The sequence below is a fragment of the Fusarium pseudograminearum genome, chromosome 1, assembly GCF_000303195.2.
Source record: "Fusarium pseudograminearum CS3096 chromosome 1, whole genome shotgun sequence".
In the NCBI taxonomy this organism is placed as follows: Eukaryota; Fungi; Ascomycota; class Sordariomycetes; order Hypocreales; family Nectriaceae; genus Fusarium; species Fusarium pseudograminearum.
This window is the reverse complement of record NC_031951.1, coordinates 11,353,036-11,376,880: the sequence shown is the minus strand read 5'-3', so window position 1 is coordinate 11,376,880 and position 23,845 is coordinate 11,353,036. Positions and strand designations below refer to the sequence as shown.

At 46.5% G+C, this 23,845-nt stretch overlaps 10 protein-coding genes across 10 annotated transcripts; 4 read left to right on the top strand and 6 right to left on the bottom strand.

Annotated features, from left to right (window-relative positions):
• Positions 1 to 153: 153 nt before the first annotated feature.
• FPSE_00741 (uncharacterized protein) lies at positions 154 to 505 on the top strand (the record flags this gene model as incomplete). Its single annotated transcript, XM_009253861.1, has 2 exons — positions 154 to 239; positions 292 to 505. 2 exons carry the CDS (start codon positions 154 to 156, stop codon positions 503 to 505), a joined length of 300 nt encoding a protein of 99 aa, XP_009252136.1.
• Positions 506 to 950: 445 nt separating this feature from the next.
• FPSE_00742 (uncharacterized protein) lies at positions 951 to 1,361 on the bottom strand (the record flags this gene model as incomplete). The annotated part of the gene is made up of 1 exon (XM_009253862.1): positions 951 to 1,361. The coding sequence occupies one exon, from the start codon at positions 1,359 to 1,361 to the stop codon at positions 951 to 953; it is 411 nt and encodes a 136-aa protein (XP_009252137.1).
• A 330-nt stretch (positions 1,362 to 1,691) lies between these two features.
• FPSE_00743 (uncharacterized protein) lies at positions 1,692 to 3,206 on the top strand (the record flags this gene model as incomplete). The annotated part of the gene is made up of 2 exons (XM_009253863.1): positions 1,692 to 2,007; positions 2,086 to 3,206. 2 exons carry the CDS (start codon positions 1,692 to 1,694, stop codon positions 3,204 to 3,206), a joined length of 1,437 nt encoding a protein of 478 aa, XP_009252138.1.
• Positions 3,207 to 3,630: 424 nt separating this feature from the next.
• Positions 3,631 to 4,796, bottom strand: FPSE_00744 (uncharacterized protein; the record flags this gene model as incomplete). Its single annotated transcript, XM_009253864.1, has 2 exons — positions 3,631 to 3,835; positions 3,886 to 4,796. The coding sequence occupies 2 exons, from the start codon at positions 4,794 to 4,796 to the stop codon at positions 3,631 to 3,633; spliced, it is 1,116 nt and encodes a 371-aa protein (XP_009252139.1).
• Positions 4,797 to 5,979: 1,183 nt separating this feature from the next.
• Positions 5,980 to 6,147, bottom strand: FPSE_00745 (uncharacterized protein; the record flags this gene model as incomplete). The annotated part of the gene is made up of 2 exons (XM_009253865.1): positions 5,980 to 5,990; positions 6,024 to 6,147. 2 exons carry the CDS (start codon positions 6,145 to 6,147, stop codon positions 5,980 to 5,982), a joined length of 135 nt encoding a protein of 44 aa, XP_009252140.1.
• Positions 6,148 to 6,687: 540 nt separating this feature from the next.
• FPSE_00746 (uncharacterized protein) lies at positions 6,688 to 8,874 on the bottom strand (the record flags this gene model as incomplete). The annotated part of the gene is made up of 2 exons (XM_009253866.1): positions 6,688 to 6,754; positions 7,448 to 8,874. The coding sequence occupies 2 exons, from the start codon at positions 8,872 to 8,874 to the stop codon at positions 6,688 to 6,690; spliced, it is 1,494 nt and encodes a 497-aa protein (XP_009252141.1).
• Positions 8,875 to 9,560: 686 nt separating this feature from the next.
• On the bottom strand, positions 9,561 to 13,881 carry FPSE_00747 (uncharacterized protein; the record flags this gene model as incomplete). Its single annotated transcript, XM_009253867.1, has 3 exons — positions 9,561 to 9,939; positions 9,998 to 10,161; positions 10,210 to 13,881. The coding sequence occupies 3 exons, from the start codon at positions 13,879 to 13,881 to the stop codon at positions 9,561 to 9,563; spliced, it is 4,215 nt and encodes a 1,404-aa protein (XP_009252142.1).
• Positions 13,882 to 14,486: 605 nt separating this feature from the next.
• On the top strand, positions 14,487 to 15,830 carry FPSE_00748 (uncharacterized protein; the record flags this gene model as incomplete). The annotated part of the gene is made up of 1 exon (XM_009253868.1): positions 14,487 to 15,830. The coding sequence occupies one exon, from the start codon at positions 14,487 to 14,489 to the stop codon at positions 15,828 to 15,830; it is 1,344 nt and encodes a 447-aa protein (XP_009252143.1).
• A 797-nt stretch (positions 15,831 to 16,627) lies between these two features.
• FPSE_00749 (uncharacterized protein) lies at positions 16,628 to 19,454 on the bottom strand (the record flags this gene model as incomplete). The annotated part of the gene is made up of 2 exons (XM_009253869.1): positions 16,628 to 18,967; positions 19,026 to 19,454. 2 exons carry the CDS (start codon positions 19,452 to 19,454, stop codon positions 16,628 to 16,630), a joined length of 2,769 nt encoding a protein of 922 aa, XP_009252144.1.
• Positions 19,455 to 22,649: 3,195 nt separating this feature from the next.
• FPSE_00750 (uncharacterized protein) lies at positions 22,650 to 23,729 on the top strand (the record flags this gene model as incomplete). Its single annotated transcript, XM_009253870.1, has 2 exons — positions 22,650 to 23,042; positions 23,094 to 23,729. 2 exons carry the CDS (start codon positions 22,650 to 22,652, stop codon positions 23,727 to 23,729), a joined length of 1,029 nt encoding a protein of 342 aa, XP_009252145.1.
• Between the last annotated feature and the right edge of the window lie 116 nt (positions 23,730 to 23,845).

Sequence of the window (23,845 nt, the reverse complement as noted above, 5' to 3'; positions counted from 1 at the left end):
TAGTGGAACTATTTTAAATAACCCCATAAACAAAAATATTACAATAAGGAACATGGTCTCTTTTTAATGCGTTACTAAAAGATTTTATTATTAACTGTTCCTCATCTTATATCGCGTTTATTGTTAAGAAACTATTTTAAGAAAATCGTCTCAATGGCACAAGTGTACATTCTTTACCCCTCAGATGTCCCATTCGACCTGGACTACTATGTCAAAGTCCACATGCCTATGGTTTCATCGTAAGTCGTTGAGAGCGCTCTGAAGATCAGTGTGTAACAATAGGCTACATAGATTATGGGGTCCCTTTGGGCTTCTGGGTTGGGAGGCTATTACCTTCCCTTCCGGTTCGCCTTACCAAGTCCAAACCGTGTTGAGCTGGAAGAATCTCGATCAGTTCTCTGCTGCTTCCAAGGGAGAAGCCGCCGATAAGCTATTTGACGACATTCAGTATTTTACCACTGCAAAAGCGCTTATACTTAAGGGCAAGGTAGTCGCGTCTTCATGACCACAAAGTCTCATATGTTATAGAAATTGGGCTCAGCTTCCAGTAAATATTGAATCTGGATTGTCAAATAGCAAAGAAGATTCAATGCCCGAAACGCACAACTGAGAGTCTACTGGCTATATAAAAATGGAAATAACCAATTTAAAACCCTACCCTAGCTGCGAAGCAAGCCCTCGGACCATATGGAGGTTGTGTTACCACAAAATAATGACATGTTGTTTCATTTTGACTAGAATTCTACATCGCCCCCAGAGCGAAAGGACCGGCCATGCGTCAAAGCTATGGGTTGGCTTAGTAGTGTTTTCGGTGAATCATAGATGCCATTCAGCCATGCAAATTACCGCCACCAATTTTATAAAACGAATCAACAGGTTTCGTGATACAACAAATGCATGTAAACTACACCGCCTCAGAGATGGCTGTTATTCCCTTCTATCCTCCACCATCAGAGATAACTCATAATCTTGTCAATCATGCTCAAAGCTTCTGTTTGTGTAGCCCAATGACCGCCCGGAAAAACAAAATCGTAACCATCCCTTGTTGTAGCCATTCCCTGAAATATTGCTTCCATGCCCTGTTTTTGGTACAAGGCTCTGAGCTTGCGTGGACCGTGCTTGGTGCATTTGTGCTGAGCAAGTTCAAGGACGGTTGCAGCAATACCTACAGCAATGGGTACTGCAAACGATGTCCCGGACTTCCACACATCGGCCCCATTCCATCGTAATGGAACGGCAACGCCGAGCGTGGCAAAGTTGTACTTGTTCACGAGAGGTGAAGGGTTCATGTTACTCATTCCTAGTGCCATCTGCTGCATGAATGCACAGCACACCACCTCGACGTTCTGGCCCATCCCCATGTGTACAAGTGGCAACATTGAATAAGAAACGAACAAAGAAAGCCAACCTAGTTGCTTTCTGAGGGTGCAGCTGTTCACCCGTGCGTTTGCGGCTGACCTGAGAGGGTGCTTTGATGTGTCTGCTGGACAAAGGAAGTCTTTGATACCTGCTGTACAGCATCTGCCACCTGCAGTCGAGACCTGTCTTTGATCTTCTATTTCGATACGTTGGCCAGACTGCCGGCAATCCCCGCCCCATCGGACTCGTCCGGATCAGAGGATTATTTGAGAAGCCCCAACTCCCCCAAGCGTCTCCCACTTTCGCCAATCCAACACTTACCGTCCGCAAACATGGACGCGACAGATGACAATAAAAACACAGTATTATCTGACATTACCAAGCAATGTCTTGAATGCTTTGCACGTGTGGTCGCAAGTCATGACGCTGAACTCCTCACACGATCCATTGAGCCACACGAGGGCACATGGAGGAAACACGGGTCCTTTGACTTTTTGGATTTGCAACGCAGTTTTTTCTTATGGATTCGTGAAACTCAAGCTCTTTCACCCACGGAATCATCGTTAGATCGAATATTACAAGGCCTTCCCCTTATGTCTCAAAGCGTATCCGAGTCGTTGGGGACGATTCTGAGGAGTCTGCGTCACAGTAGGTTTTACTTGCAACTACCAATACCACCAATGGCTGAAGATTAAGTAACTAACTCGTGTCATACTATTCGTGTAGTTGAAGACAAAATAGAGAGTGGTACGTTTTCTGCAGACGAGGCATGCGCGCCAGCAAAACAGGACTTTCTACAATCATGGGACCTATATTGTCAGGGAATCGACATTGGAATTGGCTTCCTCGATAGGACAGCCGACGACATTAAAAAACATTCTGCCCAACGGCTCGAACACCGAATGACAACAACTTCTGATTCTGAGTTTGGTAAGGAAATCGTGTCACTGGTCCAACGCAGATTCCCATCCGCTGGTATCGCATTATGTCGACAATTGGGAGATAGCATAACCATCAGACGTGAAAAACTAATCGACAAGAGACGAAACTGGTCAGCTAGGACGGACCACACCAAAGTCTCTTTACCGGATCCACGAGGACCATCACTCGAGCGACTTGACGAACCACCTGAAAAGGCTCCTACAACACTCATGAGCAATACTTCCACAGATCAACAAGACTCTTTGGATTATCCACCCCTTCCGACAATCGCCCCTGGGAAGACTCACGTCCGATGTCGGCTTTGCTGCATGAAATTAAAGATGGAAGGTTCTGAAGAGGAGAATACGAATCACTGGAGACGACATATCGATGAAGATGTCAAGCCTTATGGTTGTCTGTTTCCGGAATGTTCCAAGTCTCTTCGTTACTTTGTTCATCGTCATGAATCGGAGTCTCACATGTTGTCAGCACATTACAAGGACTGGTTGAGAAACGTCCACGCATCGACCTGGTTCTGTGATTTGGGCCACAGCCCTCCTGTTAAGTTTAAAACAGAATTACTGTGGAAAGAACACATACTGGACTCTAGATGGCATACAAAGGGAGAGAGACGACTCACTAAATTGCAACTTGACGATCTTTCTTCCCGGAAGCAACTAAATGCACCTCGCGGTCAATTTGCATGTCCACTATGCGAACGGGTTCCCGATGAGCTCTCGCAAACGGTGGCAGAAGGAAATGGAGATCCGGACGAAATGAACAAGATGCTCGTGTCGCATGTAGCGAGCCATATCAAGTCACTATCTCTGATGGCTATACTGTCTGTGGAGGAATCTGCGAAGAAAATCACAGACACTGAAAATGACTCGTTGGTTTCACAAGGCATTCCTGCAAAAGACGGTTGAACCAAGGCTCAATCGCTCAGCCAACACCGTTTCATTGGTGTCTGAAGAAGGGTACGGCCAGGTGATATGGCTACTGTTAAGCCGTCGAGCAAACGTGGGGGCGGCTGACTCACAAGGTTGGACAGCCTTGTCTTGGTGTCTTGATCAGGAACACGGTGGAACTGCACGATCACTAAGGTCGTCTGGCATCCAAACTCCCAATATTTCCTATTGTTTTTTTCTGTATTCACATTGTTACGTACAAGGTGGTGGAAATATGTTTTATTGTTTCTTTTTTGTAGCTTTTCTTATCAACGCGAGTAAAGTATCAATAACAAACACAAGTTGGAATTATAACCATATTACAGAACGCTGTTTCAACACTGGTCACAGCAGTTCAAGCATGAACTTATGCATAGCTATCGCTGCCCAAGCCAGTCAGTGATTAGAAATGCACATCATTGAGGGCCTTTTCGGGGGCATCAAAACGATCTATCTCATCGGACCAAGGAATTCCATTCTGGGCTCCCAGGCTCTGGATAGTGATAGCAGAAGCCTTGTTAGCTCGGACAACGGTACTCCTTAAGTCCCATGTCCCCTTTTGCTTTTGTCGTAGATAATCCGACGCGTAAGCCCCCGTAAATGTGTCCCTGATTGTCGATTAACATCTGTAAAGCTTTGTCATGAGGTAAGAACTTACCCTGCGCCTGTGGTACCCTCGACTTTCGCATCATATGCTGGGCAATGGCCATATCCTTGCGCATTTGCGTAGAAAGCACCCTTAGCGCCAAGTGTGATGACCACGTTGGCTACACCTTCGTTCAAGAATTCTTGAGCAATAGTGAGCCAAGTGTCCTGGTTCACGTCATCTCGGTGTCGCCCTGACATGATAGCTGCTTCTGATTCGTTCATGAGGAGATGTGTTACATGTCGGTAGAGACATCCGTCGATAGTGCTTGTAGGTGCTGCGTTGAGACAAAAGTCGATCCCAGCAATGCCAGCTGTTGTCAGCATGGTTTCAATGACATGCTTGTCGATTTCCATCTGGGCGACAACTAAGTCAGGTCGGATTCCGCCCCCAAGCTGCTCTGCCTTGAGGAAGTCTTCTCTTTTCCAGGCTGCTGTCGCACCTAGTGTGAAGAGACAGCGATTCGCGCGCGTCCGTTCTTCGACCATGACGAAGCAAACACTCGTACGTGCATCTGGGACTGTCACGACTCCAGATGTATCGACACCATTCTTGTTAAGCTCAACAATGAACTTCTCGCCGTATCTATCATCACCAACAGCGCCGATCATCTTGACTTGGATATTTCCCTCGTCCGGTTCTGTGTTCCTTTCTTTCTCTGTTGCCACCACGGATGGCTGGCCCGCCAGATGTTCGGTTTCAACGTTGACTGAGGTTACCTTTGATCCCAGAGACTTCTGCTTTTGTGAGAGCATTTTGTGACATGTCCGAAACGTGGCGATTGCTGAATTTGCTCCTTTGCCGCCAAGAGCCTCTTCGTAATGGTTTCCGCGGACGCTCTCGCCGCGATCAGGAATACGGCTTGCAATCATGATCAAATCGGCATCCAAGCCGCCGATAACCGCAATTGTCTTTGGTGCCATCTTCTCTTTGTCTGTCGAATACGAAGGAAGCACAGAGGCTACGATGGTGGGTGAACAATCAGCCAAAGTAGGCTCTGTATGGGGCATTTATTGTACTGAGATTCTTTGAAATAGGCAAACAAGCCTGTACTTCCACACCAACAAATCATTACACAGACCTCGGCGATTGCCGCTACAATTTTGGTGGCGTCAAAGCAGCCAACGCCAATTACTCACACGCTTACAAACAAATCTAACTAGCTATTGATCAAGGACCGCACGCCCGCACTCGCCTTTGTACTGTTTTCTCGCAGCCTCCGGCAAACAAGATGGTGTGTTACCGTCGTCTTCAATTGTAGTCTAGAACATCATGTCAGATGGTCAGAGCCAGCGCAGCATTGTCGCTAAACATGACAAGACAGTGTACAATGAAGATCAAATGAGGGGGCTTTACTTAGCGCAGTTCACCGACACTTTGCGTGACAGATCGCCATGTTTGTCGGACGAACTGCCTATTCAATTATACTTCAGCATTCGACGAGACTTTTACTTACATGCTACCTCTAGCCCTAACATTGCGACTGTAGTTGGCCCAATTATAGGTGCTGCGCTTACCAACCATTTGACCTGGGGCTGGATCTTTCTGGTTCCTTGCCATTCTATCAGGCAACTACCTTCTCATGCTAACTCTTTTCCTACCCGAGACAGCGCGCTCAATTATTGGTGATGGCTCAGTCCGAGTCTCTGGTCTGTGGCGAACGATCTTGTCGTATCTTCAGAGTTTAGCAAAATCATTATCCCATGACAAAAGCGAACACAGAAACGAGGCCATTACCCCAAAGGAAGGGCCCACTGGTACAACTGTCAGATCGCTTAACCCATTGGATAGTTTGAAACTGCTCTGGGCCAAAGACACGTTGTTGATCACGTTGATCTTTGGAGTCTTCTATATGAACCTGAGCGCTCTGCAGGCTTCCACCTCAACGCTATTCATCAGTGTGTATGGTATATCGGGACTCCAGCCAGGCTTGATCTACCTTCCATCGGGGATAGGATCTTGTCTTAGAGCATATGGTGCCGGTAAGTCTACAACCTGATCTGTGCCAAGGTCCCTTCCAATGTTGTGATAAGTTAGATCCAATTCGATACACGTATAACTGTAAGAACGCACATGAAGCTGACCGACTTTTATTCAGGTCGTCTTTTAGACCATGACTATCGTGTGATAGCAAGGAAGCATGACATTACCATCAATACCAGGGCTGCTGATGATCTTGATAACTTTCCGATTGAAGAAGCCAGGTTTCGGAGCATCTGGTATCTTATCAGTATTGGAGCTGTTTCCTTGATCGGTTATGGCTGGACAATGCATTTTGAAGTATTGAGTACCGAGTGTAGAACGTTCTCTTGTTAAATGCTAATCTTTATGTAGGATATGGCAGTTCCTTTAGTACTTCATTTTCTCATCGGATGTTTCACCGCTATCATTTTCAACGTAAGATCTTACTCAAACAACCATGGGATGCATCTTACACAGCTCTCACTAATGCATCTTTTGACATAGATGTGTGGCACACTGCTGGTAGACATCCACCCAAAGTCGCCATCATCAGCACAAGCAGCAAATAGCATCGTGCGAGCATTTCTCGCTGGGGGTAGTACGGGTCTTGTTCAGGTATTTATAGATGCAGTAGGCGTCGGATGGACATTTACTCTATTCGGTGTGATAGGCTTCAGTTCTGTTCTAGCTGCATGGTTGGAATGGAGATATGGCCAAGGTTGGAGGAAGATGCTAAGGGCAAATGGCATCAACCGGTAATTCATCGACCTGTCATGGGACTCAGATGTATTGTCGAATATTCCAACTCATTAGCCTCCACAGACTTTTTTCCACTGATAATTGATATCCTATTTACCCAAGAACGAGCGAAATCTTCTTCAGGTCCAACTTCTCCCATTCCTCAGCTATGACCTCTCCACTTGCAAGTCGGTAAGCAATGCCGTCCTTCCACTCCACCCAAAGTACCGAATACAAGTCTTCCGTAATTTGTGGTAAATCAACTGCGACAAAGTTTTCTTTGGGCTTGGTGTACCGTTTCAGTCTGCATATCGCCACCAAATCTACCTGTAACCCGGCCTCTGTTCCATCCCCTTCCTCTGGAAAACGTATCCACGAATCTTTATTTACCACGCCCAATCTATCAATCTCCTCCCCAGACTTATCACAGATGTTGACTCTGAGAATTAAATTTGGACTATCGACTCGATAGCATGGCAGTGTGGTTTGAAACGTCTCACAGAACAAATACTGCGTCTGTTCTGGCATGGAAGGAGGTATTGATTCATTTATCTCGTGAACGGGAAACGGGTAATACCACTCCAGTGGTTTGCCCGACCATTTTTGAAAAGATTCATGTTGAAAGACATATTTTTCGCATCCATCAGGATGGGCACGGGGGGTTGATGTTTCTCGACGCGACCACCCAGGAGGCATCGGCTTGGTGAAATCTTTGAAACCATCTCTTTTTTCATACCAAGTCGACCTGATTCTTCGTCGTCGATCCGGAGGGTCTGACGGGGAATTACTGGTGTACCATTCAGTGATTGGAAATGCTTCTTCAATGGGGTTGGACCAAACCCGCATTGCTGTCTGTTCGCAATAACAGACATACCCTTGCCAGCCCAGCCAGGACCACGAAGGTAAACCAGAGAATGCGAATTGCTTCTCAGTAGGTCTGTCTGAGGAAACCCGACGCACCATATCCATGCCCCACCAGCCCAGGCTATGCTCAAAGAACATTTCTGGTATTCCGTACAGGAACCCTCCCTCGAAGGATCGACTGAGAACTGATAGTAGACCTGAAATGGCGGGTAGGGCATCTTCTTGGAAGGTTAAGGCTCGTTGGTTGTAAGCCATGGCATGTTGCGTAAGACAAAAGTCAGCTGGGAACCCAGCCGTCAGGAGGTCGAATTGGTATCTGAAAATATGATCAATTTCAGTAAACAGAGTGACCTCCTCATGCCAGGTAGTGCATGCACACATCCAGTGCAGCTCGCGATCGAGCAGTACGATCTTTCTGCCCGAAAATGAATATTCTTGAAATGTCCAACCTCTATTATGATTGTAATTGGATCCAACTCGGCCCATACTGTTAATATCCGTATTTCGAACAAGGATTGTCTCATCTCCGAATGGGATGATCTCTTGCTGAATCCCTCGAGGGTTGGAAATACCCCTGAGCCCAGGTATACCTGACTGTGAATCACCATCTACAGCGATAATAGTCACAACAGCATTCGCATAGATGGTTCCCATTGTTGCTAGCTGTTCAGATGCAGCCTCGGGGTCGTGATGAGTAACACAGAGTGCATCAGCCCACAAGTACCGCTCATCGATTGTTGAGGTCAGATACATAGCGTGGCGAATAATTGGCGAGATATAAGCTGAGAAAGTTGTGTTTGCCAGGGCAAAGGGTTCTTGTAGCATTGCATAGTCCTCCGCGGCAATCTTTGGGTGAGTATGGCTACTGTAGGTGTAACTTAGCGCCACATAGCTGCTTGATTCATCACCAGAGACAATGCATTGATTCTGCACATCCACCAACCAAGCAGGTCGAGCAGACGAAACTTTGAGAAGATTTTGACATTTCGAGCCGTGAGAAGAAAGACACTTGTGTTTCCACCCTTTAACAGCTTCGACATCAGCCCAGTCAGGGTCCAGTATGCGTCCGTTACCAGGATGGTTGGGAACGTCGGGTTTGTTCAACAACAGCAACTTCCACCCTTGGCCAGATTTCGATATGGAGGCAAGAAGTGATACGCCCCTATGGAACCCGCCCCTTTTGTAGAATCCAAGATCACCAATGTTGTAACGTTCTTCATCGATGCCTTTAGATCGGATAGAAGCAATAAACCTTTCCACAAGGACTATATGATTCTGGCAGGTAGTTGAAAGGGCTTCTTCGTAGAATCCAAGATTGACTTCTGATGCGGTGTCAGGATGTGTAAGTTGGTACCAAATGGCTTTGCACGTTGAACAATCGGACGCCCATTTTGGATAGTCGATTGCAGGATTGGAAGTTGGCTGAATTACATCCATGATGTGTTGGTAGCAAAGTAGGAATCGATGGTGCAAGTATGATTCTATACCGTTACTAAGCTATTCGCCTATTTAATAACCACGTTGTTGATGATATACCTTGATGAACGGATTCGAGGTTATTTGTGCGGTATTAAAATAAACGGCTGCGGCTGAGTCGCTCTACACCGCTTTTGCCTTTTTATCTACATGTAAGCTGAGAATAGTTGGTCCTCGGATGTAAGACGGTAAAATTGGGATGAAACTTTATTCACAGATGTCATCGGGGACCATTGCACCAAAGTACCAAAAAGCAGAGGTACATAGGTTAAATCCACTTACCAACAACAGACCATTCGCTGACTGAGAGGACATAAAGGCTAGATATAATCTAGGTGTACCAATACTGCAAAAAACTGAGTTGATGGACAGCAACTTGCACTACATTCTAAAATATAAAAGAACGAAAGTCGAAATCTCCCACTAGACAAATCTAGTGACATAGAATAACTAAGACTAATTCTAAGACTAAACTAATACGATTAAACTCTCCAAGTAAGACAAAGACAAAAGAGAGAAGTGACAGAATACACCATGCCGACCATTCTACCATCCCATTATGGTCCATTTATATGTTCTAAGAACTACTGATACCGTACTGTAATTTGTAAAGAACATCCATCTTAGATGACTCGCCACCTCATGATCTAAGACTCCGCCTTCTTAGTAGCCTTAGTCCTAAGCTTCATCATAAGATAGACAAGTCCATATATACCAATCACAAACACAACAACAATTCCTGCATTCCTCCATCCATAGTATTCCTCCTTGAGATTCAGCGATCGAAGATAGTCCGCCCCCGAGGTGTATTGACAAACTTGGCAAGAGGTGGTTGCATCTGGATTGAGAAGGTTGGTAGCCCTACCCATACCTCCCTGGTAGTCGGAGAGGTACTCGGCGCAGGTCATGTTGGGAGGAGGGTCGAAGACGGCGAGTTCGTGGGGCTTGCAGTGGACTGGCTTGTCCCAGGTTGTGAACACGAGGAGCGAACTCATGAGGTAGTTGAAGGGATCGATGAAGTACATCCTGTGATACTCTAGTTAGTGAAACATGTTTTGATAACTTGACATAGTCTGCTACTCACCAGTAGCGCCAGAATGGGACAATCTGACTATAAGGTACCATGACACCACAAAACGAAACAAGAGTGGTGATAACAAGAGGATTGACGAGAGATGCAAAGACGGCGTTGGGGGTGTACGCAGCGATCATTTGACCGATACCTGTATACAACCCTTCGTACATGACCTGAAGACTTGTTAGTCATGTCAAACAGTCGGTATGGAGGCAACTTACCACAACAAAGAACACACTACCAGCATGACTACTACCAGTAGGAAGTCCAGCAGTGAAATACCAACAAACATAATACAACAACGCACAAACCAGCAAATACGGAATCTCCGATACAATAAGACCAGTAACAAACGGCGCCCAGTGATACATCTTGCTCTTCTTCTCCCTCGCCTCATAAATATCCCTCCGGTCAATAAACAGCGGTTGCAACTGTGAAATAATCCCCGGCGCGATGAAGATAAAGTTGAACACTGTAAACAGATTCTGCTGAAGATCTGTAAGACTATCGCCGATCTGCCAGAACGTAAACCCATTGAGTAACGCTAGACTGATGTGCATGGCGAATTTGTTGTCGATGTATTCTGTGTTTCGGAAGAGAGAGACGTTCATTCTGTGCGTTACTAGTTTTACTTGTGTCCACATCGAAGCTGCGAATTCGTTGCCGTCGTCCTTGGTGCTTGATGGTTGGGACGCAGCTACTTTGATCATGTGGTCCAAGTCTTTCGTGAGCTGGTCGTGTTCTGGTGATTGCAGCCAAACCTGGTTCCAATCTGTATCCTTGTATGGTCCATCTCCGCCCGACACAACGTCAATCATGTGTTCAGCGGGATTGGCTTCAGATGGACATGGTGCTCCATGACGACCAAAATACTGCTTCACAGTAGCAGCGTTATCTCCAATGTCGCCAAAATACACAGTCTTTCCGCCTTTTGTCAGAAGCAACAAAGTGTCAAACTGGGCAAATAACTGTGCCGATGGTTGATGGATAGTCACCAGAACAGCCTGTCCAGCGGCCGAAAGCTTCCGAAGAAAGCGTACCGTATTGTAAGCAGCCTGTCCATCGAGTCCAGATGTCGGTTCGTCGAGAAAGATAAGTATACTGGGCTTGGCGACCAATTCAACAGCGATGGTAAGACGTTTTCGCTGTTCAATTGATAAGCCGTTTCCAGGTCGACCGACGAGCGTATGTTCGAGGTCGTTCAACTCCAAGAGATCAACAATAGTATCAACATATCGCAGCTTTTCTTCAGTGGACACATCGCGAGACTGGCGTAACAATGCAGAAAATTCGAGGGCTTCGCGAACAGTTGCTAGAGGCTCGTGGATATCCAATTGTTCGACATACCCAGCTGATCGTTGGAAAGAGACAGGAATAGGTCGCCCATCTACTAACACCGATCCATGGATTGATCCTTCTGTTTTGCGTTGCGCGAGGACGTCGAGGAGTGTCGTTTTGCCTGCACCCGAAGAACCCATCAATGCGCCAAGCATACCAGGTTTCACATAGCCTTGCACATCATCAAGGAGGACACGGTCACCGTCTGAGGTTTTGACAGTGTATGTCAAATTCTTCCAAGTAAAAACGCTCTTGTTGCGCATGAGGTTTGGGTCAACCTCACCATCAGAAGCTCCAGATCCATTCGCAGCGTGACTCTTCTCAGTTGAGGCTTCGCTGTCCTTGGAAGGGAGGAGATGTTTGGACTTGTGCTGTTGTTCGCGAGGAATGAGGAGGTTTCGACTACCTTCGCCGACTTGCTTCCATCGAGACGTGAAGAAGATAGTGAGACCAACGAATAGAATCCACCATGCGACATTGATGCCAAAGTTACGCCAGATATGACTGTGATTGAATGACATGTGCGAGAGGTATGCATCGCCCGTGACAAATGCTGCACCGGGTTCCGCACCTCCTACACCAGAGCATGCCTGACCTCCATTCCCGCCAACATATCCCGGTCCGTTCGGGATGAGATACGGGCCTACGCAAGGAATCTCTTGATCATGAAACTCATTCCCAAGAAGAGCTTCAAACCCATAGGCCATTGGGTTGATCCAGAAGATCCAAGATAACCAGGGATGCATCTCGGTCTTAATGATCATGTATCCCATGTATACAAACAGAGAAACGAGGGAGAGACCAGAGGCCTTTGTAGCAGCGTCAAAAGTCGGAAACGCAGCGCCGATGAAACGGAAAAAGGCAGTCATGGTCAAAGCGGTAATGTAGTTGGTGGCAAGATACGTAAAGAACGCACCGGCTGTATTCTTGAGACCAACGAGGAAGTAAAGCGCCAGACCAAACTGAATGACTTGAAAAGCCAAAATGGGTAGATCAGCGATAACTTGCGCGATGCAGACAGCAGCAGGATCATAGAGTGCAAAAGCTCGATGTTTCGCAAGGATAGGTCTTCCAGTGAACGAATCCGTAACTTCCGACAGCGCCAACAGGGCATTGTACAAGATGGAAAAAAACAAAGCACCGCCTTTGAGGAAGAGACCAGCTGAATTGTCCGGCGCAGAGTAGAACAAGGATCCACCGAGTAAGGCCTGGATAAGAGTCGCGCCCTGCTTCATGAAGAGTGTTGACTTGTCACCCCACATGATTTGATACTGTCTCGTGACAGCTGCTTGGACTTGCATGGCCAGGTTCGCTGTGGTGGGGGAGTTGGCGGGTACAAACTCGTGCTTCTCGCGGGCTACCATCTCTTTGAAGACAGACGTGTTTTGAGCTGCTTGTTCGCTAGTATGGTATGTCTGACACTCCTCAAGCATCTTCGCTTTGATGGCAGATCGATCATAACAAGCGCGGACAGCATCTGCGTCACGGGGAAAGGTATTCTCATACCCTGATGCAACACGCCTCTCCGTCGGAACAGTAACACCCGTCAGAAAGTCTCCTCTGTTCGACCCCGAATCTCTCACAAACCCAAGATCCTCCATGAACGGAACAGCATCTCTCTGCGGGCCATAAAAGATCTGCTTCCCTTCATCAAGAACAAGGACTTTATCAAAATGCTCATAGATGCCATTTCCAGCCTGATACAGCGTCACAATCGTCGTCAGACCAAGAATATCAGTCATAGCTCGTATAGCTCTGATCCATTCCAGCGCAGTGCTGGCGTCAAGACCGCGAGTAGAATTATCCCAGCAAAAAACACTGGCTCGCGTAGTAAGACACTCAACGATTGAAACACGCTTGCGCTCGCCGCCTGAAACGCCTCTGATGAAAGCATCGCCTACTTTTGTGTGGGCTGTGTGGGAGATGTTGACAGATCGCATGAGGAAGTCTTTGTAGAATTGAGCGTATTCTTCCTTGGTCTTGATACCCGGGGGTAAATGGAATGGGACTTTCATTCGCGCGGCGAAGTCGATAGTTGCTTCAACTGTCAAACTTGGAAAGAAGATCTCTTCTTCAGTGTTCATGACAATTTGTCCTTGATAGGCTTTGGCTTCGCTTGGAGACATGCTTCCAAAATGGACATCGCCTGTGACGTTTGTGTAGCCCCGACGATTATTCGCAAGAACGTTCAAGAGTGTGGTACATCCACTACCAGGCCGTCCAAGAACAAGCAACATCTCGCCGGGCTTGACACAACCGTAGGAACCATCGATGATGGTCTTCATGGGGGCGTCTTTGGCAGTCGAATGAAAAGGGTAGAATTGGGAGACGACGTTTTCGTTAAAGGCTGCGTCGCTGCCTATGCCTTTGACGGTGAGGTTGTTCCATGTAACACTCAGTTTACGGGTTTTTTGGCCGATTTCTTTGTCTCGGTCGCGCATGTTTTGGAGTTCGGGTGCGAGATGCCATTGTGTTGTTGTTGTGGTTTTTTCGATACCGGGTTTGTCGATAAGTTCAGGGGGAGGTTGTTCGGTGGCGGATGAATTGACACTCATTGTTACGATTGAGAATTAAGTAAATGAAATAGTGATAATTAGAGAGTTTTACAAGTAAATAGAGCCTCAAAGAGCAATAATTAATATCGACCGAACAAGATCTAACAGGAACAACGACTTTAATTTACACCAGCATAAAACCCCATTACCATCTCTCATCAAAGCGTCATCACCCTGACTGATTACGATGCTGATCAATCATGCTGTTTTTTGTATCTAAGTACGGAGGGTTTCAAAGTTATTTAATCAAAACTCTGCGTTATCAAGAACGAAGAGTCCGTCTCCTTCATGTCAGCCTCAGAGCTAAACCGCTTGGGGCCAGACAAACGAGTCCGAAGCTGAAATGCGAGGTGGTCGGGCAACCAATGTAATCATAGTACTGAGATGAACCGGAGGTGTTATTAAAAGTGGATAATATCAAGTGCCGTGCCGGAGCGAATACTAATCAATAATCTCCGAAACGGACTAGTCAAAACCTTCCGCGGAGGGTTTCTTATAAGAAGCATTCTCGCACCGAGTCATCCAACTTGTGCTCTGTCCTCCAGTCCGAGATTCTGCATCCACTTTACTTGTGCATTCATCTATCGACATACGCCGTTTTGACAATGGGCACCTCCGTACCCCATCCGACTCAGCGACGATTCTCTTGTGATGTCTGCAGAAAGAGCAAATCACGATGCCAACGGATAAAACCCACCGATGAGAAATGTGCGAAATGTACTATGCTAGGGGCTCAGTGCGCCATTGGGCAACAGAAGATACCAGGGCGACCGCGACGAAAGAAGCCTGCAAAGACTTCGATCCCGACCAGTCAGAATCTATCTGTCAATGCATCGACCCTACCGGTATCTCCGCCTTTGATGCAGCCAAACACTGTTTTCAACGATGACTGGGGTCTATGGGACAAAGCTGAACTTCTCTATCCTTTACTTTCCCCTCCTGAGAAGCCCAGTACGACAACGAAAAATGTGACTGCGACACCATGCGGGTTCGTTGACGTCTTTCATCAGTCAGATACCTCGTGGACTACAAGCGGCGATACAGAATACTCAGATACCCAATTGTATACCTACATTGATACAGTTTGGGACATCTACAAAACCACCACATCTCCAACAATACCATTGGCGATCAACGGCAACTTCTGGCTAAGCAATTGCTTAACTACGAACCACCCACGCAATACCGAGCCCAGGGATATCATGACCGATTTATCCACAATCAACCTCGGCCTATACACTCGACTCGAAGCAATAAAGAAAAATGGAAAGACCCTCGATTTTGACATGATGGTATCTCAATATGGTCCATTGTTTATCGACAATATTACCTTGGTAGATTATATCATTAAAGTCGCTCAAGTGTTTTTGTTTATCATAACGAAGCTTTACGAAGAACGACACTGCCCTAGTATGCTCCATAACTCACAACCGATGGTGGTATTCTGTCCATGTCAACTGTCATCACAATTTATAAAGCAACCAAAGAAACTATTTCAGGTTTCATTACCCCAGCCTACCGTCACCGCAGAACCACTGCCTTCCCCGATTGCACTAATTATCGCAAGTGTCTTTATACAACTCATCACCATCTACGAACTTATTCTCCACAATGTCGCCACAGTAGTCGAAAGACTTGCTATCAATCCCATGGGACATGTCCCAGTCCTTATAGTCTGTGGGAGACAATTGGAAAGACCTTGCACTCAGGGCATGATCTTTTGTGAAGTATCAGTGAGTTTGATTGAGAATATTGAGCGTGTCTTGGGCGTCCAGAGGACTTTGGAGGGTAAGGAAGTTGGTTTGTTATCGCAAAGACAGGTGGAGGTCCTTAGGGATGAACTTGATGAAAGACGCGGTATTATACCTGGCCATACTGCTATGACGCCTGCCGTGCTACGGAAGCTCTTTGGACAGATTGCAGTTATTCTGAGACGTATTGGAGAGTAGTTTAATCTGTTTAAGAAATATTACAACTGTATTACTCAATCCACTATTATGCTTGTGACATTTTGCAAAGGTTCAACTTTGCGTCGTAATCCGGCATTGTAAAGGTTATCTACTGGCCATGGTGTTGGTCAATGACAGAGTTCTGTTGATCTTGCTATCAGTTCGCTCAATTGTCCAAGTTCTTATCCACAACTATCATCATGAATTGAGCGAAGTCATGTTTAATCCCGTTACCTAATCTTTAGAAAAGAACAAAAATGACGAAATACTTTACCGAAAACAAGATATACAGAGTCTTTACTGCTGCTATAGAAAAGGTTGAGACTTTAGGTTTCTAAGATACCCTGCACATGATGTGTTTAAGGCGAAACAAACCTCGGATTCTAGAGAAAAAATAGGCAGATTAATCTGACTAGCGAAGCCTTAATTAGGCATAGCACATGTCCAAAGGAGGAAATAGATCTGCTGCTATCGATAGCACGGACTGCTCGCTTAAAAGAGTAATTCATCTTTAACCACGATGAACCGTGTCTAATCAAGTCACTTTTCAATCCCAATCCCTGACAGGATAAAGTTCACCTGGAAGATCTTAACCTCCTATAAAAAGCAACTTCAGGGTACTAGAACAATTGACCACTAGAAGCACAAGAGATGAAATTATTAGGGCATCTTATGCTACTTGTACTAAGCTTTTTAGACTACTTATTTCTTTATCCTAAGACTTCAGAGGCTAACGTTTCTGCTATCCGCTAGAGCACTGATGGAACGTCTTTGCAAAATTAACATAGCGGCATGTATTAGTACGGGGGATCTATTGCATGTTTCGGTAAAGGCATCACGCTTATGTGATGCGCGCCCGGTGGAAGGACTATGTCCTGCTTCATAGGACTGAGCAAATTGATCAGCCACATCGTGAGTAAAATGCAGGTGACCCGAAGCCCGGGATATGATATGTGCGAAATTCCAAGCTTCTTCAGCCAAGGGATAGCAGGTGCATCCATGTCATCGTCTTCCGATGTTTCGTCCAGCACCAACTCGATGATGTAAGCTGTCGCAGACCTTGTTGTGTAGCATGCCCAAAGGAAGATGGGTACTAAAATAAGTAGAGATCTCCATCGATCGCCCAGGACTGTACCATCGCCGAAAAGACCGTCGATAGAAAGTACACCTTCTCGGTCAGCTGCAAGTAGGATATGAGACTGGAGGATAGATATCTCTAATGAATGGCGACCTAACCAAGCCATCGCCCTGGAATGGTAGCTCCGAGTATGTACTGAAATGTTGCGCAACGCTACATATCCCAGGATCGGGATACAGGAAATGAAAGGGTGAAGAGAATCGTACCAGCCAGTTCTCAATGTTGAAGTCTTGCTAAAATAGCAACCTGTAGCAAGCAGACCGGCTAGAGCAAGAATCAAGCGGAGACCCGAGATGATTTGAGTGTTACCCATTTTGGTGATGATGGCCGTAATCATACCGATATAAACAATCAAGATGTCGAGGTTGGCGTAGTATTTCCACTGATCAGCGTCCCACTGGATATTGAAAAGAATCTCAAAGAAGTTGAACATCCACTTAGTGAGAGAAGTCATGAACACTACCGAGACTAAAACACCAGAGATAAACACCTTGGCTATGACCATTTGTGTGTTGTTGTTGTGCTGTTTCCCAATCGCCATAGTCGCATAGACGACCAGGAACCAGAATGACGCAAGTGGTGCAGAGTAATAGAACATATAATCCATGTTCATAGAATACGCCAGAGCGCAGCTTAGAATATTGAATCGTAGCAGAGTAGTGGCAACACGCTTGAATGAGAAGTCGCCTGTCGTGATGAAGTAGTAAGTATGACCATAGCCAGTCTGGAACATGTAGGCTGCTATACATAGGCGGAAGAGAACGTAGAGGGATGTCGGACCTTGATCAGCTCCGGTCCACTGGTAGATGAGAACAAAGCATTGCATCCATCCCTTCCATTCTTCAGTCTGCTTGCGAGAAAGGAATGGTTCGTCTTGCTCTCCGTGCTCTTCTAGCTCTGAAGGACAGTTCTCTGGAAGTAGCTTTTCAGATGTCTCGTCTTCTGTGGAAGATAGCTGCTCTGGGGACTTTGGTCTCGTACGTCGAATAGTGATAAGCAGAGCAATGAGGCAGACCGCACAGAGGATACCAAAACCGTACATTTCCCAAAGCTTGCTGCTCTTGGCCATCATCTGTGTCCGGTCGGAATAATAGGACATAAGCAGGACTAAGAAAAAGGATCCAATTTGCATATTGAGTAAGGTCCACCGAGTCGACTTCGCAGATACGAGGTCCAAGACCTCGCATACTACACATGCGGACAGGTAAATCATACAAATAACAGCAATAATGACTCGGTATTTGGTGACGCCATAATCGGTACAACAAGTTCCAGAATGGTGATATCCTTGGATGCGATCAAGTTTGGCATTACATCTCAAATTGAGCATAATATTAGCCCGTGTCTCGGCAACTTCGTCGATAACATGGGCTGCCTTCGCGATAGGGTCAATCCATGTTTTGTTCTGATTTGTGGTCACCCCAGCACTAGACCATAGCATAGGGATCCTTCTTTCGCTCTCGGTGTCGCGCAGCCAGTTCTGTATATCTATCACCTCTGAAGCGCGTCTGGCACTGGTGTTTGCTAAAATCGGATTATCCCCTTGATAACAAGGTCCTACGGGAGGACTTAGAAAGATCTGGTTTCCAATGCCGTCGTGTGGATCCATAGGGGCAGTGAATGGGTCATGATCTGGCGTGTTGTCGTTGATAAACTCGGTCAGATTATTAATACTGTTCTTGTATGCCGCAAAACGTATATCCCATGGAACATGTCTCGTGGCGTTTCCTTTATCATTCGTGAACCAAAGACCCCCAGCCACATATATCATAGCAGGCCCTTTTTGATGTTTGATAGCTGGCGGGTCTCGCTTTTCGGCGGCGTATACGTCGAGATTCGGAGCTACCCCTCCCTGTTGTTGGACCATATCACCGTGGCTTTGGAGGAAAACGTCGGAGAGGCGCTGGACCATTTGGCCATCATATGTCAAATTGGCATTTCCTCGTAGTCCAGGGAATCGCCCCTTGGCTTTATCTCGGATGTTCTGTTTCCTGTTGATCTAGAATTTACTATGTCAGTGATTGAGAGTCTATCGCGTCGCATCTGGCCCTGCGTACCAGTCGGGTAAAGGCATAGGCTACTCGTCGAGAGGTCGAGTCACCGACAACGGTTATATGACGACCTTCGGTGCATTGACGAATATCGTTTGAGTCATATTGGTGAAGTATACACCCATCTGGCTGCCATTGATGGAAAGGGTCTCGATTCCCTTGTTCGTCTGGTGGATCAATCCAGCGACCGGTTCTTTGGACAGCGCGGCAACGGTAAGGGTCGTCGCCTGGTAAGAAAGTTTTCAAGGAGATAGAGATCAGAAATATGATAGCCAAGCTCGTAGAGACAATTCTTGATAATGTTGAATCCATCTCTTTGTATTCGGGGCTGTGGCTGTAGAGTGATGCTGATGGGGATAAAATGGCCCAGATCGAGTCATGGGGGTAGGTGTCGCTTGCAAGCCGTAAAACGAGAAAGACAAATACAGTCTGCATTGAGGGAACCAGAAGCTAGGTCCATCTTAACAATTTCAGACGGCAGGCCTCAGGGTATCAGAAAAAATGGCCGCTGGAAGTATAAGAGACGAAATTAGTAGGTCAGTTTATGCTAATTAGATAATACCTTTTGGGATATTTATTTTTGTACACTAAGACTTGAGAGGCCAGCTTTTCTACTACCCACTAGCCAGGGAGGGGGCTGCCCTCTACCCATTCGGGGTTGGAATCGAGCTTGGCTTGTGTGGGCACTACAAGCTCGAGAATGCAGATAGCAATGAGAACCGCCACAATTCTAGAGGGGACCAGTAATTACAAGGGCTAAGCATTGTAAAACCCTCAATTGTTGTCATTAAACATCCCTTGCAGGGTCAATGTCTCGGTGGCCCTTGCAGCCCTTCAAGCCACTTCATTACATGATATGTAAATGATGCCGGTTTTCGTTGATCGTCAAGGCTATTGAGATATTTTTGAGTCTAGAGACGCTATGTGACATGGCCCGTTATCGCTGAGACAAACGCCACCAGTGACGACCAACGGTTTGCATTAGAGGCTGAACGCAAGGGATGTGATTAATATTTTCTGCTGTCTGACTACGCTCATTCGGGACCATTATCTAGTGCATCTTGGTAACGTGTCCTTGAAGAGAGCCTGAGCTGGGGCTACTTCTGTCGTAGGATTGATGGGAATGACAGGGACTGATGGGTTAGAAACTAATGAAGATATACAAACTGAACATGGTGTCTCTAAATTTAACGAAAGGATCGTGTTTGTCTGAGGCGGATGGGAAGAAAAATAATACAGAAATTATTCTTGGTTACCTCTACTTGACTTTAAATGAGTGTCGCCGACACACGTGGAGGATGATAGCAGTTGAAAAGCCGGGCTGACATTTAAGATTGTGTTGGTAATAATGGACGGACGAGGAATGAACTAGCTCAACTCGAGCTGCTGTGCCAGAGCATGGAATAATTCCGTCTGGAGTGCGGAATGGAAATACCACAAGGGGTTACGAAGGACCCCTGCTCCCGTATCTTTAGGCTATGCTCCGCTGGACCTACATATCTCAATTGGACGAGACCAGGGATAACCCAACACTGCTACAGGACTCTCACCCTCAGTCCTGCCGGATGAGTATTATCAATAACCAAACAAACATCAAATTTAACATCGTATGCTTATTTAAAACATCCACTTCATGGCAGTAAGCACTAACTACCCAAATGGTGATAGTGATGGCTGTTGATTGGACAATTTGTCGCCGTCGATGGCTCGGCGGCTCGCTTGACAGGAGATCGTTTCATGTCTAACTTTATACGAAGTCGTGTCCAATCAAGATACTTGTTGTTCCTCAACAGGACTAGTACAATTGTAGCCGCTGTAGATACGCGTCCCAGGCGCCTAATTATGTCAAAGCGCTCAGCAGGTTACCCTACGTTTCCAAGAAATTGATTGCAGATAGCGTACTGCCAAGAGAGCTACGGTAAGATAGCTTATATACCAAGCCAATATAACCTCTTGAAATTGACTACTAATTGACCGCTAGTAATTTTCAGGAAGACATCTTTCCAATAAGTTGCAAGTGGCTTGCATTAGACCGACACTATTCATGATCAATTCCGTCAAAATGGACGAGCATTCAGCTATGGATTCAATCAAGAGATATCTCGAGGATATAAAGACGCGATTGTCTGATGAAAATGTGCAAAATCATACATTCATCGCCGTCTGTTCTTCTGTATCTTTTACTCATCTTCTCGCCCTTCTTCTACTCAGTCTCTGTCTCTATCTCGTGGTATATTCACTGTCAAAAACTACGTCGAAGCCTTTACCCATCTCTACCACCATGTCGGACCCTCGCAACTACACCATTGGCTGGATCTGCGCTATCAAGCCTGAATATGTTGCAGCACAAGTCTTTCTTGACGAGGTCCATCCGGCCCCGTCCTCGGTCTCCATTGCCGATCAAAACACTTACACGCTGGGTCGCATGGGTGAGCACAACATTGTCATCACTGTTCTACCCCCCGGGAGCGTCGGCGGAGTAAGTGCTGCATTCGCTGCGGTATCTCTGCGCCGTAGCTTTCCCAATCTTCAAGTTACGTTGATGGTTGGCACTGCGGGCGGTGCGCCAAGCGACAAACACGACATACGTCTCGGTGATGTTGTTATCAGTTCCCCAGGCCGAAATCATACTGGCGTGTTTCAATATGACTTTGGCAAGGCTATCCAAAACGAGGAATTTCTGAACACGGCATGTTTGAACCCGCCACCTATGGTTCTCCAGGAAGCTACAGCCCAACTAAAAACGCAATACAAAACCTCCGGGCATCAAATCCAGCAGGCTATCCGCGATGTTCTGGATAAGCATCCCAAGTTGCGCAAGGGGTGCTATGAACGCCCCAAGAGCAGCACCGACCGCCTCTACCTGTCGGATGTTATCCACCCGCCCAACCACAGCGAGGAGTGCGCCTTGTCTTGTGGCAGCAATCCCGCCAAGATGGTTGAACGAGGTCCCAGAACGGGCAAGGCCAGTGATCCTTCTATCCACTGTGGCCTGATTGCCTCGGGCAACACTTTTATCTCTGACGCTGAGTTTCGGGATAAACTCGCAGCAAGAAATGATATTCTGTGCTTCGACATGGAAACAGCTGGGTTGATGAACGCTTTGCCTTGTATGGCGATTCGGGGCATTAGCAACTACGCTGATACTCATGTCAATAAAGAATGGCAGGGATATGCGGCAATGACTGCGGCAGCTTGCGCTAAGGATCTACTCATGTGTGTTCCTCAATATCACGTTGATGTTGGTCAGGAGCTGGATGGTTACCGAAGGTACCTAGAATAGAGCAGATAAGAATAGTTTCATGTACGTTTATGATACGGGGGCGGAACTCTGGCGTTAATCTTGTTAAGATTGATTAATGAAATATTATTTCTTAATTAGCTGTTAATTATAGTTGATTGAGTTAAGCATTTATGCTGTGTCATCACTCCACTTAAAATATGACTCCGGGATTACGTTGAATTGTCGTCAAGGTCGATAACGATTAATGGGCCTATGATGACGGTCGCGATGACGTCAACCATCATGGTATGTCTTCTTACCATAACTTTCATGAAAGGTCTTAATTCAACATCTTCATCCCAACTCACTATTCCCACGCAGTCACAAAATCTACTGAGCCGATCAATATGGTGATCCAATACCAAGGGGCGCGCATCCCTATCTCATTTGCATCTTGCAGCATCCCCATGAAGATCAAAGCAACTCTCCCCGACAAACTCAACGCGATCCGAAATGCCGGCTTTGACGGAATTGAGCTGTCCATGCCCGATATCATCAGCCATGGAGAACTACTCAACGGATCTTCACCTAAAGAGGATGATTATGATACCCTTGCCGATATCGCGAAGCAGATCAAATCAGTGACAGATGAGTTGGGGTTGAAAATTATGATGTTGCAGCCTTTTGCCAATTTTGAGGGCTGGAACAAAGCGAAGCATGGCAAACAGAGACAGCAAGCTTTTGATAAAGCTAAAGGATGGATCAGAGTTATGGAGGCTGCTGGTATCACTCTCCTCCAGGTAATCCACACAAACCACCGCAATGTCACCAGACAACTAACCTTTTCACAGGTCGGCTCATCTGACTCTGAAGGCATCTCTCCCTCCTTCGATGACCTAGCCTCCGACCTTGCAGAACTAGCAGACCTCTTGGCCGAAAAGAACTTCAGCATCGCCTACGAAAACTGGTGCTGGGCCACCCACGCCCCAACATGGAAAACAGTCTGGCAAATCGTCCAAAAGGCCAACAGACCCAACATTGGTCTTTGTCTCGATACGTTCCAAACAGCCGGCTACGAGTGGGGAGATCCCACCACAAACGACGGTCTCACCCCAGCAAGCAGCGCCGAGGAGCGCCAGAAGCGATGGGAGTCGAGCCTCCAAGAACTTGCTGCTACTGTTCCAGCAGATAAGATCTATCTTCTCCAAATCTCAGACGCATACAAAATGGACCCTCCGATTGAAGATGTCAAGGATGAACAAGGAAGTAGACCTCGCGCGAGATGGAGTCATGATTATAGGCCGCTGCCGTGCGACGGCGGATATTTGCCGGTGCAGGATATGATGGCTGCTGTGCTGAAGACTGGGTTTAGAAGCTGGCTGAGTGTTGAGGTCTTTGATGGACTTGAGGGAGAAAACACGGATATGAATGAGTATACTAAGATGGCGTTTGAGTCAGTCAAGAAGTTGATTGACTTTAGTGGGTGAAGCAAATTAACGTTTGTACACCAAATCGCAAACTCACTCATCTGTATTATGTCAGTCGTAGGTGAACATGAAAGGTTTAAAGAAGGGATCCCAAGTATCGGTAGCCCCTAGGGTTA